This window comes from Lampetra fluviatilis, chromosome 38 (genome assembly GCF_964198595.1).
Source record: "Lampetra fluviatilis chromosome 38, kcLamFluv1.1, whole genome shotgun sequence".
Classification (NCBI taxonomy): domain Eukaryota; kingdom Metazoa; phylum Chordata; class Hyperoartia; order Petromyzontiformes; family Petromyzontidae; genus Lampetra; species Lampetra fluviatilis.
In genome coordinates, this window is record NC_136312.1 from 3,902,481 (window position 1) to 3,915,208 (window position 12,728).

The following is a 12,728-nucleotide window of genomic DNA, read 5'->3' on the forward strand; positions in this document are numbered from 1 at the left end:
GAAAAATCAACAAAGTCTTCCAGAAAAAGCACCGTGCATCAACGCTGTGTGCAAAAATCCCAGTGGAATGCAAGTCAAACAATAACAACCATGAGACAATTTACATAAAAGTTCTCAGCCTAACTCTGTACTACAACAAACAAATATGGCTGAACCTAAACGTTTTCGAAATCACAAAAATGAAGCGACGTTAGCTTTGCTCGTGCACCGCTGCCAACTACGACTCGTCACAACACCTGGGGCTGTCTCCATGACCTCCCGATCAGCAGCACACTTCATGGCCTCACGGTGCACCTAGCCTGGCACGGGCGCTATGGTGACGTCACCACCCGTTTGTTAAAACCCCGGGTTCAAATTCCAAAGGAGAGTTGACTCGACCCCATCATCCCTTTGGGGTAGATACATTAGGTACCACCTCGTGAGATCTCAACGGTCGTTTCCATATAGACCATACCTGCTCCCGCCATAGGAATGTTGAATTTCCATCACGATGGACTCAGTGACTTAATGTTGGGTCCTGGCGCGCTTCCACAATGCTGTGCTGCCATCTGCCAACAGGGTGCAGAACAAGACAAAGACCCCCCGTATAGCCTGAACAGACTGTTGGGGCAAGTGCTGTCAGCGAGTAGCAGCACCCATGAAGGCCGGCACGGCACACGAGCGCGTGGCGACGTTAACTGCACACCGCACCAGCCACTCATTTGAGGCCTGAGTCGACCTAGGGGGAGGCCCAGGACCGGTTCAGAATATTCGGTCACTGGTGGTGGCGGTGGTGGCCGTGATCCGGAATCGAACTCGGGTCGGCGGGGTTCCGTAGGGCAGCGCGCAACGCGCTCCCACCGCCGTCTCCAAGTGGGGCCGCCACGTGGGGCCGCCACGGTGCTGTGCTGCCATCTGGCAACAGGGCGCAGGAACGCGCACGCAGCTACGCACGGTGACAACATCGACAACATCAACAACATCACCACCCCAGCCCCTATCACTACCCCAACCCCTATCACTACCCCAGCCCCTATCACTACCCCAGCCCCTATCACTACCCCTACCCCTATCACCACCCCTATCACTACCCCAGCCCCTATCACTACTCCACCCCTATCACTACCCCAACCCCTATCACCACCCCTATCACTACCCCAACCCCTATCACCACCCCAACCCCTATCACTACCCCAGCCCCTATCACTACCCCAACCCCTATCACTACCCCAGCCCCTATCACTACCCCAGCCCCTATCACTACCCCAGCCCCTATCACTACCCCAGCCCCTATCACTACCCCAGCCTCTATCACTACCCCAGCCCCTATCACTACCCCAGCCCATATCACTACCCCAGCCTCTATCACTACTCCACCCCTATCATTACCCCAACTCCTATCACTACTCCAACCCCTATCACTACCCCAACCCCTATCACTACCCCAACCCCTATCACTACCCCAACCCCTATCACTACCCCAACTCTTATCACTACCCCAACCCCTATCACTACCCCAACCCCTATCACCACCCCAATCCCTATCACTACCCCAGCCCCTATCACTACTTCACCCCTATCACTACCCCTACCCCGATCACCACCTACCCCTATCACTACCCCAACCCCTATCACTACCCCAACCCTATCACTACCCCAACCCCTATCACTACCCCAACCCCTATCACTACCCCAACTCTTATCACTACCCCAACCCCTATCACTACCCCAACTCCTATCACCACCCCAATCCCTATCACTACCCCAGCCCCTATCACTACTTCACCCCTATCACTACCCCTACCCCGATCACCACCTACCCCTATCACTACCCCAACCCCTATCACTACCCCAACCCCTATCACTACCCCTACCCCTATCACTACCCCAACCCCTATCACTACCCCAACCCCTATCACTACCCCAACTCTTATCACTACCCCAACCCCTATCACTACCCCAACCCCTATCACCACCCCAATCCCTATCACTACCCCAGCCCCTATCACTACTTCACCCCTGTCACTACCCCTACCCCGATCACCACCTACCCCTATCACTACCCCAACCCCTATCACTACCCCAGCCTTTATCACTACCCAGCCCCTATCACTACCCCAGCCCCTATCACTACCCCAACCCCTATCACTACCCCAGCCCCTATCACTACTTCACCCCTGTCACTACCCCTACCCCGATCACCACCTACCCCTATCACTACCCCACCCCAGGCCTTAATTTCGCACGTTAGGCTCCTGTACACGGGCACATCCAGCCTCTTTAGGATAAACCAGCGGCTCGGCAGCCCTTTCCCTGTGACGAGGGAGTCAGACAGGGATGCCCCCTCTCGGGGCTGCTGTACACCCTGTCCATTGAGCCACTGCTACACCACCTGAGACGAAATCTGTCTGGCCTCAAGGTCCCGGGACCTGAGAGTGTGGTCATCAAGCTCTCGGCTTACGCAGACGACGAAGTGATGCGTCGTGCTCAACGACGCGTACGACATCTCCGCGCTCTGCCAGGCGGTTGCAGTGTACGAGAGGGCCTCCTCCGCCAGGGTCAACTGGGCCAAGTGCGAGGCCCCCGCTGTGTTTGAGGTCGCGAGGCGGCGTTCGCTCTGTGCTCCTCTCAGGAGGATTCAATAGGCGGGACGATGGAGTCAAGTACCTGGGGGTTACCTGGGGAAACCACACGTCGCTTTGAACAACTGGACCGATCTGGCCAACACAAGGCTAAATTACTGACATGGGCACGCCTCGCTTCGCAGATGTCCTTCAGGGGCTGAGTGCTCGTCGCTAACACCCTGGAAGCATCCGTGCTGTGGCACAAGACCAAGGCCCTCGAGCCTCCTGCTTGGCTACTCACCAGAGTCAACCGCTCACTCGCGCACTTCGTCTGGCACGGGAAGCACCGACTCAGGCCGGTCGTTCTCTGCCTGCCGGTGGGCGAGGGCGGCCAGGGTCTGGTGGACGTCGCCGCCAGGATCATGAGTTTCAGGCTCATGGCAGTCAGGCGGCTGCTGTACGACTGGGAGGAGCTACCCTGGAAGTCGCCGGCCCTCGCCCTGCTGAGGAATGCAGGAAGGTGCCTGGGGTACGGAAAGGAGTTCTTCCTGATGGACCTGAGCCTGTCGATTACACGAGGCTGCCAGGTTATCACCGGAGCCTCTTGGACGCGTGGCGGAGCTTCGAGTGGAGCAAAATGCGCGCGCCCTACGACCGCGCGCAGTTCCTGAACGAGCTCTTGTTCTGCAACGGCCTCTTCCAGGGGATCAGAGGAGAGAGGACCCTGGCTCTATGCCTCACATCAGCAGGGCTGCGGACAGTTTTCCACCTCGTTCAGGCCCACCAGCTCAAGTGGAAGACCGCAGCTGAGATCGCCAGCACCGCGGGACTCCGCTTCACGCTCGCCGGGGAGAAGCTGCTGCAGGACGTCGCTCCACGCCATGAAGGAGCTGCGCTTGAAGCTGGAGGCACTGGGGGATGGTGGCGCCCCCCCCTCCTCTTTCCCGGAGTTTTGCTTCTCCTGGCCACAGCGACTCCGGCAAGCGACTGAAGCTCCGAGGCTGCAGGAACGTACCACTCAAGAGTGCCCCAAACACAGCGCTCTACACGTGCTGTGTCAAGGCGCTCTACACGTGCTGTGTCAAGGCGCTCTACACGTGCTGTGTCAAGGCGCTCTACACGTGCTGTGTCAAGGCGCTCTACACGTGCTGTGTCAAGGCGCTCTACACGTGCTGTGTCAAGGCGCTCTACACGTGCTGTGTCAAGGCGCTCTACACGTGCTGTGTCAAGGCGCTCTACACGTGCTGTGTCAAGGCGCTCTACACGTGCTGTGTCAAGGCGCTCTACACGTGCTGTGTCAAGGCGCTCTACACGTGCTGTGTCAAGGCGCTCTACACGTGCTGTGTCAAGGCGCTCTACACGTGGCTGTGTCAAGGCGCTCTACACGTGCTGTGTCAAGGCGCTCTACACGTGCTGTGTCAAGGCGCTCTGCACGTGGCTGTGTCAAGGCGCTCTACACGTGCTGTGTCAAGGCGCTCTACACGTGCTGTGTCAAGGCGCTCTACACGTGGCTGTGTCAAGGTGCTGCATTCCCGGGACCTGGACGACCTACCAGACACAAAATGGAGAGACCATTTCTCTCCCCTCATTGCGGCCGCCCCTCAGTGGAAACAAATGTACAAATCTCCCGTCGCCAAACGCTGCTGTGACCTCTAGTGGAGGTTGGCATACTGCACGGTGCCATCGGACGTGTGGCTCAGCCGAATCTCGCCAGGGGTAACAGACTTGTGCATTTCCTGCGGTGCCAGGGAGGACCTACCCCACCAGTACCTACCCTGCCAGTGGCTCAAACCAATGTTCCGCTTTTTGGGGGACATCTTCAGGAAACTGGGGGTGCCCTTCTACAGCAGCAGCTTCGTATATGGGCTGGTGCCTTACCTGGCTAACAAGCACCATGACCTCGCCAACTTCGCCTGTGCTCAGGTGAAGATGGCCGTGTACAGAACGAGGAAAAAGATGCTGGAAGGTGACACTGACGGCTGCTCTGTGCTTCCAGTGTTCAGGGGCCTGCTTAAGGCGCGGCTCCGGCAGGAGCACGCCATGTGCCACACACATGTCGGTGATGTGCACGTCTTCTTCGAACGCTGGTGAGCCGGAAAAGCCCTCTGTAACCAGCATGGACAACACCCTCATGTTCAACTTCTGAAGCGCTCGCTCGTCACCGTGGCGTGCGCAATGACCACCACCACGTGACTTTTCTTTCGTGTTGTGCGCGGTGCTTTTAGCGCCTTAGCGAGTGGATTTGTAGCGTTTATTTTCATTTCTTTGCTGGTGACTTTGTGTATTTCATATCGAAATCGCCTCCAGTGCTGTCGTGTCCTCCGCTCCGGTGGCACGGATGGTGCAGCGGTCCCTTTGTCGTTACGAAGGAGAACGAGGCTGACCAGAAAGGCGTTGCTCATAGCGACATGCGATTGGTTTATTGGTAGTTACGGCGACATAATGAACGCACGCAATTAGAAAATTATCTTCTTAAGCAGTAAATATAAAAAAACACAATTTGTAATTATACAGACCGGACAGTGCTTGTGCATGGGTGCATAACAGGTGCTATAGTGCTGGTTGCATTAACAAGCGTGGTGAAGTAGTGGATAGACCCCAAGGGCTGGCTGGTTGTGTGTGTGTGTACGTGGTTGTGTTACCATTTGATAATGGACGATGCCCCAATGATCACAGTGTAATGCAGTGGCGTGTGACGTCATAATTAGCACAAGGGGACCACATCATTTGTTTCACTTTACTCGGTAAGAATTAGTTTTTTTCTTTTCAGAAGCGACCCATCACAAATGATAGCCCAACGAAGTGGCTTATTTGTCATCATCATCATGTGGAAATGTATAGAAGCCAAATACTCTAAAAGGCGTGAGAAAAATCCATGCCACCTCCGGGAGAGAGACGCGCAAATATACAGCAGCAGGCGTCAGGGTCGTGGATCGAACCTACGACCTCCTGTAGACCAGGCGAGGTAGTTAACATCTCGCCACCGCGACGTCCATAGGCCTCTGAGTACACACCTTACCTCAAAAAAGTTTAGTTTTCTTTGTATATATTGCTCAAGTAATTTGTTTACTTTTCTTATACTGTGCACTCCTATTGTGTTTGCATTGCTCGTTGTTCTGACCCCGTGCCTCGACTGGACATCTGTGATCAAAGAGCTTCACAGCTCATCGGATTCCTTCCACTAAACATTTATATTCCGATTACCCGCGCTATAGATTGTCGGATGACATCATTCTGATCGGCTTAGTCAATATCCCGTGGCGTGATCAATGCAATGTTTCCGTTTTTGTTTCGGTCTGTTTGTGTTTCAAAGCAAGCTCGGAGCGAGCCGAGATGAACCCAGCAGCGACGTTGGGCGAGCGGCGTCCCCCGGCCAAAGCCCCCGTCTCCTCCTCCTGCGGCGTCACGGCTAGAACTTACAGCCCTGCAGGTACACCGACACGTCGAAGTCCTGACACTTCGACTTCCAGCCGTACCTGCAACGGAAGGGAGCCGCCGTTCGTTCGTTAGTTCATCCCGCTCGTTCGCTCGCTCGCTCTGGGTCAGTTCGTTCACTCGGCCAGTCCGTTCAGTCACCCCTAGTCCGTTCGTTCAGTTAGTTGTGCGTAGTGGCCCAGCCGCTGGTTGCAAAGAGTCGTGCTTCGAATCCGGGAGGCCACCATGGTTAACACTGCGGTGTGTTTTAACCCCCGACAATACTACGAAGCGTCGTCAAATTCACTCGCAGTGCGTTAATGTGCGCTGGTGTCATGGTCCACATTTAAAACAAAAATCGCACCGCAAATGACTCCTTTGAGATCCCACAGCAGCAGCTGTCTCCCCCCTCGACTGACAGACCGATATCCGCTCAGAGCGCCTGGTGCTGAATCCACCTGGTGCCTCACAGGGACAGCTGCTACTGGGGGTGCCCCCTTGCAATGGCGTTGACACGCGATGCAAGTCTCTTATCGCGCGGGAAGCTCCCTGAGACTCTCCAGTGTTGTATCACAACTAGAGGCCGACCGACATCCGGTTTCGGTTTCGGCGCCAAAAGTTGGAAAATGGCCTCTTTCGGCGTAGTTTCGGTTTCGGACGAAAGTAAATTTTTAACTTTCAGTTGACTTTCGGTTTCGGCCGAAACCAGAAATTCAGTTTCGGTCGGCCTCTACACGAAACTCAAACTCACGGTTTATTCGCACGCACACACTAATACATGTACAGCCCTTTGTCAATCCACTGCTGCACGAAGACATCCTCACGTCGCATTGAGTCATGTGGGATTCTTTGACCATACTTCACCACCCTGGTCAGTGCGAGGACTGGTTCAGATATCACTCGTCACTGATGTTAGCCGTAGCAGGGAATTGAACTTAAATAATTTGTGGTCTTATGGTAACAAGTGAACCACCGTGCCACCTTGACGCTGCTGATGATCGAGCAGATGATGACGCTGATTATGATGCCGACAATGATATGGCTGATAACGCCGAAGATGACGATGCTGATGATGATGATTCCGCTGGTGATGACGAGGATGATGCCGATGTGGATGGTGCTGGCGAAGCTGCCGATGCAGATGACGATGATGCCGATGACGATGCCGATTCGTGGTGAACCGTGCCGTGTCCTGCTGCTGCGTGTGTCGTGGCTACGCACCAGGCCTTCAGTCCCTGCTGCTTGAGAATCAACTTGGCGCAGGCGACGGACTTCGTGATGTCGTCGTCAAGGAGATCTGTGAACAACAGCGACGACGTTGAGAAGAAGCAGCAGAGCGGTGGCAGAGATGCGGTGAGTGGCACCGCTGAGCTCCTGGGTTCCAACGCGGGTGTTCGGCGCTGACGGTGATTACACCGGCAGTGAGATGGTGGTCTCAGCCCGGTCACCATGAACTCACATAGAGACCCATAGACTTACACAGAGAACCATCGACTGAAGTAGAGACCCATACACTTACACACAGATACATAGACTCACATAGAAACACAGACTCACACAGAAAGCCATGGATTAAACGGACACAAACTACTCGCACAGAGACCCATACACTCACACATCTAACCCTAGACCCACAAAAAAGCTATATTACATTTCTCAACATAATAGAAGTTTCAGGAAACGGGCCTTCATAGCACATCAAAAAGGCTTCGACAGGACACGTCCCGTGGCCTGTAGGTCAAGGACAATAACGGAGTGGCAGCCAAGGAATAGAGAACGCGTCTGAGAAGACGTCCACGGTGGAGACGGAGTGGTGAGATCAGCTCGTGCGGCGGTGTTGGTGCCGACTTTTCAGTTTTCAGTTTCATGTATTAGGTAAAGCCCTGTGAGCCATGCAGCTCTTGACTCGGGTGCAACCGCAACAAACAAAAACATGAACAAGAAACATCTTAAAGTGACGACACGCAACAGAAAAATCCAGGAAAAAACGGCAAAGTTTTCCAGAAAAAGCACCGTATATCAACGCTGTGTGCAAAAATCCCAGTGGGATGCAAGTTAAACAATAACAACCATAATACGATTTAGATTAAAGTTATCAGGCTAACTCTGTACTTCAACAAACAAACATGGCTAAACCAAAACGTTTTCAAAATCACCAAAATAAAACTATAAAAACAATGTAACAGTGACCATAGGAACTGTGATTCAAATTTAACAATAAACGATATACACAACATGTACGACCAAACATTTCAGCCATAGCTGGCTGCACGAGTCACTCCATAACCGCAGGAGCATCAGTAGCAGCGTGTGTGGCCGAGCGCCGGGCACACGGCGCCGTGATCTGGCCGAGGTAGGAGGGGTCCAAAGGGCCCGGAGGAAAGCCACGGAGAGCAGGGGGAGAGCAGAGAGAGAGTCCACTCAGAGAGGAGCCAGAGTGAGCAATAGACAGTGACCGACGATGATGGCGATGATTATGGCGATAATGAAGAAAATGACGAGCATAATGGCGATGACGATTATGATGACCGTAATGAAGACAATGGCAATGATGACGATTATGATGACGGTAATGAAGACAATGGCAAATGATGACGATTATGATGACGGTAATGAAAACAATGGCGATGATGACGATTATGATGACGGTAATGAAGACAATGGCAATGATGACGATTATGATGACGGTAATGAAAACAATGGCGATGATGAAGATTATGATAACGGTAATGAAGACAATGGCGAAGATGACGATTATGATGACGGTAATGAAGACAATGGCAATGATGACGATTATGATGACGGTAATGAAAACAATGGCGATGACGATTATGATGACGGTAATGAAGACAATGACGATGACGATTATGATGACGGTAATGAAGACAATGACAATGATGACGATTATATTGACGGTAATGAAGACAATGACAATGATGACGATTATGATGACAGTAATGAAGACAATGACGATGACGATTATGATGACGGTAATGAAGACAATGGCGATGATGACGATTATGATGAAGGTAATGAAGACAATGTCAATGATGACGATTATGATGATGGTAATGAAGACAATGACGATGATGACGATTATGATGATGGTAATGAAGACAATGTCAATGATGACGATTATGATGATGGTAATGAAGACAATGGCGATGATGACGATTATGATGACGGTAATGAAGACAATGGCGATGATGATGATTATGATGACTGTAATGAAGACAATGGCGATGACGATTATGATAACGGTAATGAAGACAATGACAATGATGACGATTATGATGACGGTAATGAAGACAATGGCGATGATGATGATGGCAATGAAGACAATGGCGATGACGATTATGATGACGGCAATGAAGACAATGGCGATGACGATTATGATAACGGTAAAAAAGACAATGGCGATGACGATTATAATAACGGTAATGAAGACAATGGCAATGATGACGATTATGATGACTGTAATGAAGACAATGGCAATGATGACGATTATGATGACGGTAATGAAGACAATGGCGATGACGATTATGATGACGGCAATGAAGACAATGGCAATGATGACGATTTTGATGACGGTAATGAAGACAATGGCGATGACGATTATGATGACGGTAATGAAGACAATGGCGATGACGATTATGATGACGGTAATGAAGACAATGGCAATGATGACGATTATGATGACGGTAATGAAGACAATGGCGATGACGATTATGATGACGGTAATGAAGACAATGTCAATGATGACGATTATGATAACGGTAATTAAGACAATGGCAATGATGACGATTATGATGACGGTAATGAAGACAATGGCAATGATGACGATTATGATGACGGTAATGAAGACAATGGCGATGACGATTATGATGACGGTAATGAAGACAATGGCAATGATGACGATTATGATGACGGTAATGAAGACAATGGCGATGATGATTATGATGACTGTAATGAAGACAATGGCAATGATGACGATTATGATGACGGTAATGAAGACAATGGCGATGACGATTAAGATGACGGTAATGAAGACAATGGCGATGACGATTATGATGACGGTAATGAAGACAATGGCGATGATGACGATTATGATGACAGTAATGAAGACAATGGCGATGACGATTATGATGACGGTAATGAAGACAATGGTGATGATGACGATTATGATGATGGTAATGAAGACAATGGCGATGATAACGATTATGATGACGGTAATAAAGACAATGGCGATGACGATTATGATGACGGTAATGAAGACAATGGCGATGACGATTATGATGACGGTAATGAAGACAATGGCAATGATGACGATTATGATGACGGTAATGAAGACAATGGCAATGATGACGATTATGATGACTGTAATGAAGACAATGGCAATGATGACGATTATGATGACGGTAATTAAGACAATGGCGATGACGATTATGATGACGGTAATGAAGACAATGGCGATGACGATTATGATGACGGTAATGAAGACAATGGCGATGATGACGATTATGAAGACAGTAATGAAGACAATGGTGATGACGATTATGATGACGGTAATGAAGACAATGGCGATGACGATTATGATGACGGTAATGAAGACAATGGCGATGATGACGATTATGAAGACAGTAATGAAGACAATGGCGATGACGATTATGATTACGGTAATGAAGACAATGGCAATGATGACGATTATGATGACGGTAATGAAGACAATGGCAATGATGACGCTTATGATGACGGTAATGAAGACAATGGCGATGATGATTATGATGACTGTAATGAAGACAATGACAATGATGACGATTATGATGACGGTAATGAAGACAATGGCGATGACGATTATGATGACGGTAATGAAGACAATGGCAATGATGACGATTATGATGACGGTAATGAAGACAATGGCAATGATGACGATTATGATGACGGTAATGAAGACAATGGCAATGATGACGATTATGATGACTGTAATGAAGACAATGGCAATGATGACGATTATGATGACGGTAATGAAGACAATGGCGATGACGATTATGATGACTGTAATGAAGACAATGGCAATGATGACGATTATGATGACGGTAATGAAGACAATGGCGATGATGACGATTATGAAGACAGTAATGAAGACAATGGTGATGACGATTATGATGACGGTAATGAAGACAATGGCGATGACGATTATGATGACGGTAATGAAGACAATGGCGATGATGACGATTATGAAGACAGTAATGAAGACAATGGCGATGACGATTATGATTACGGTAATGAAGACAATGGCGATGATGACGATTATGATGACGGTAATGAAGACAATGGCGATGATAACGATTATGATGACGGTAATAAAGACAATGGCGATGACGATTATGATGACGGTAATGAAGACAATGGCGATGACGATTATGATGACGATTATGATGACGGTAATGAAGACAATGGCGATGATGACGATTATGATGACGGTAATGAAGACAGTGGCGATGACGATAATGATGACGGTAATGAAGACAATGGCGATGATGACGATTATGATGACGGTAATAAAGACAATGGCGATGATGACGATTATGATGAGCGTAATGAAGACAATGGCGATGACGATTAGGATGAGGGTAATGAAGACAATGGCGATGACGATTATGATGAGGGTAATGAAGACAATGGCGATGATAACGATTATGATGACGGTAATGAAGACAATGGCGATGACGATTATGATGACGGTAATGAAGACAATGGCAATGATGACGATTATGATGACGGTAATGAAGACAATGGCAATGATGACGATTATAATTAACGGTAATGAAGACAATGGCGATGACGATTATGATGACGGTAATGAAGACAATGGCGATGACGATTATGATGACGGTAATGAAGACAATGGCGATGAGGATTATGATGACGGTAATGAAGACAATGGCGATGATGATTATGATGACGGTAATGAAGACAATGCCAATGAAGACGATTATGATGACGGTAATGAAGACAATGGCAATGATGACGATTATAATTAACGGTAATGAAGACAATGGCGATGACGATTATTATGAGGGTAATGAAGACAATGGCGATGACGATTATGATGACGGTAATGAAGACAATGGCGATGATGACGATTATGATGACGGTAATGAAGACAATGGCAATGATGACGATTATGATGACGGTAATGAAGACAATGGCAATGATGACGATTATGATGACGGTAATGAAGACAATGGCAATGATGACGATTATGATCACGGTAATTAAGACAATGGCAATGATGACGATTATGATGACGGTAATGAAGACAATTGCAATGATGATGATTATGATGACGGTAATGAAGACAATGGCAATGATGACGATTATGATAACGGTAATGAAGACAATGGTGATGACGATTATGATGACGGTAATGAAGACAATGGCGATGACGATTATGATAACGGTAATGAAGACAATGGCGATGACGATTATGATGACGGTAATGAAGACAATGGCGATGACGATTTTCATGACGGTAATGAAGACAATGGCAATGATGACGATTATGATGACGGCAATGAAGACAATGGCAATGATGACGATTATGATGACGCTAATGAAGACAATGGCGATGACGATTATGATGACGGTAATGAAGACAATGGCGATGACGATTATGATGACGGTAATGAAGACAATAGCGATGACGATTATGATGAGGGTAATGAAGACAATAGCGATGACGATTATGATGAAGGTAATAAAGACAAT

The 12,728-nt window shown here is 49.0% G+C and overlaps 1 protein-coding gene across 1 annotated transcript in view; it reads right to left on the minus strand.

The window, feature by feature from the left end:
- Positions 1–4,933: 4,933 nt before the first annotated feature.
- The window catches only part of LOC144945570 (lysozyme C-2-like), a 41,235-nt gene continuing 33,440 nt past the window's right edge, over positions 4,934–12,728 (minus strand). The window contains exons 3-4 of the mRNA XM_078874057.1: positions 7,179–7,254; positions 4,934–6,019 (exon numbers count right to left, since the gene is read on the minus strand). Coding sequence (XP_078730183.1) covers positions 5,953–6,019; positions 7,179–7,254 — 143 coding nt within the window. The 3' untranslated portion in view covers positions 4,934–5,952. The remainder of the gene's footprint in view (positions 6,020–7,178; positions 7,255–12,728) is intronic.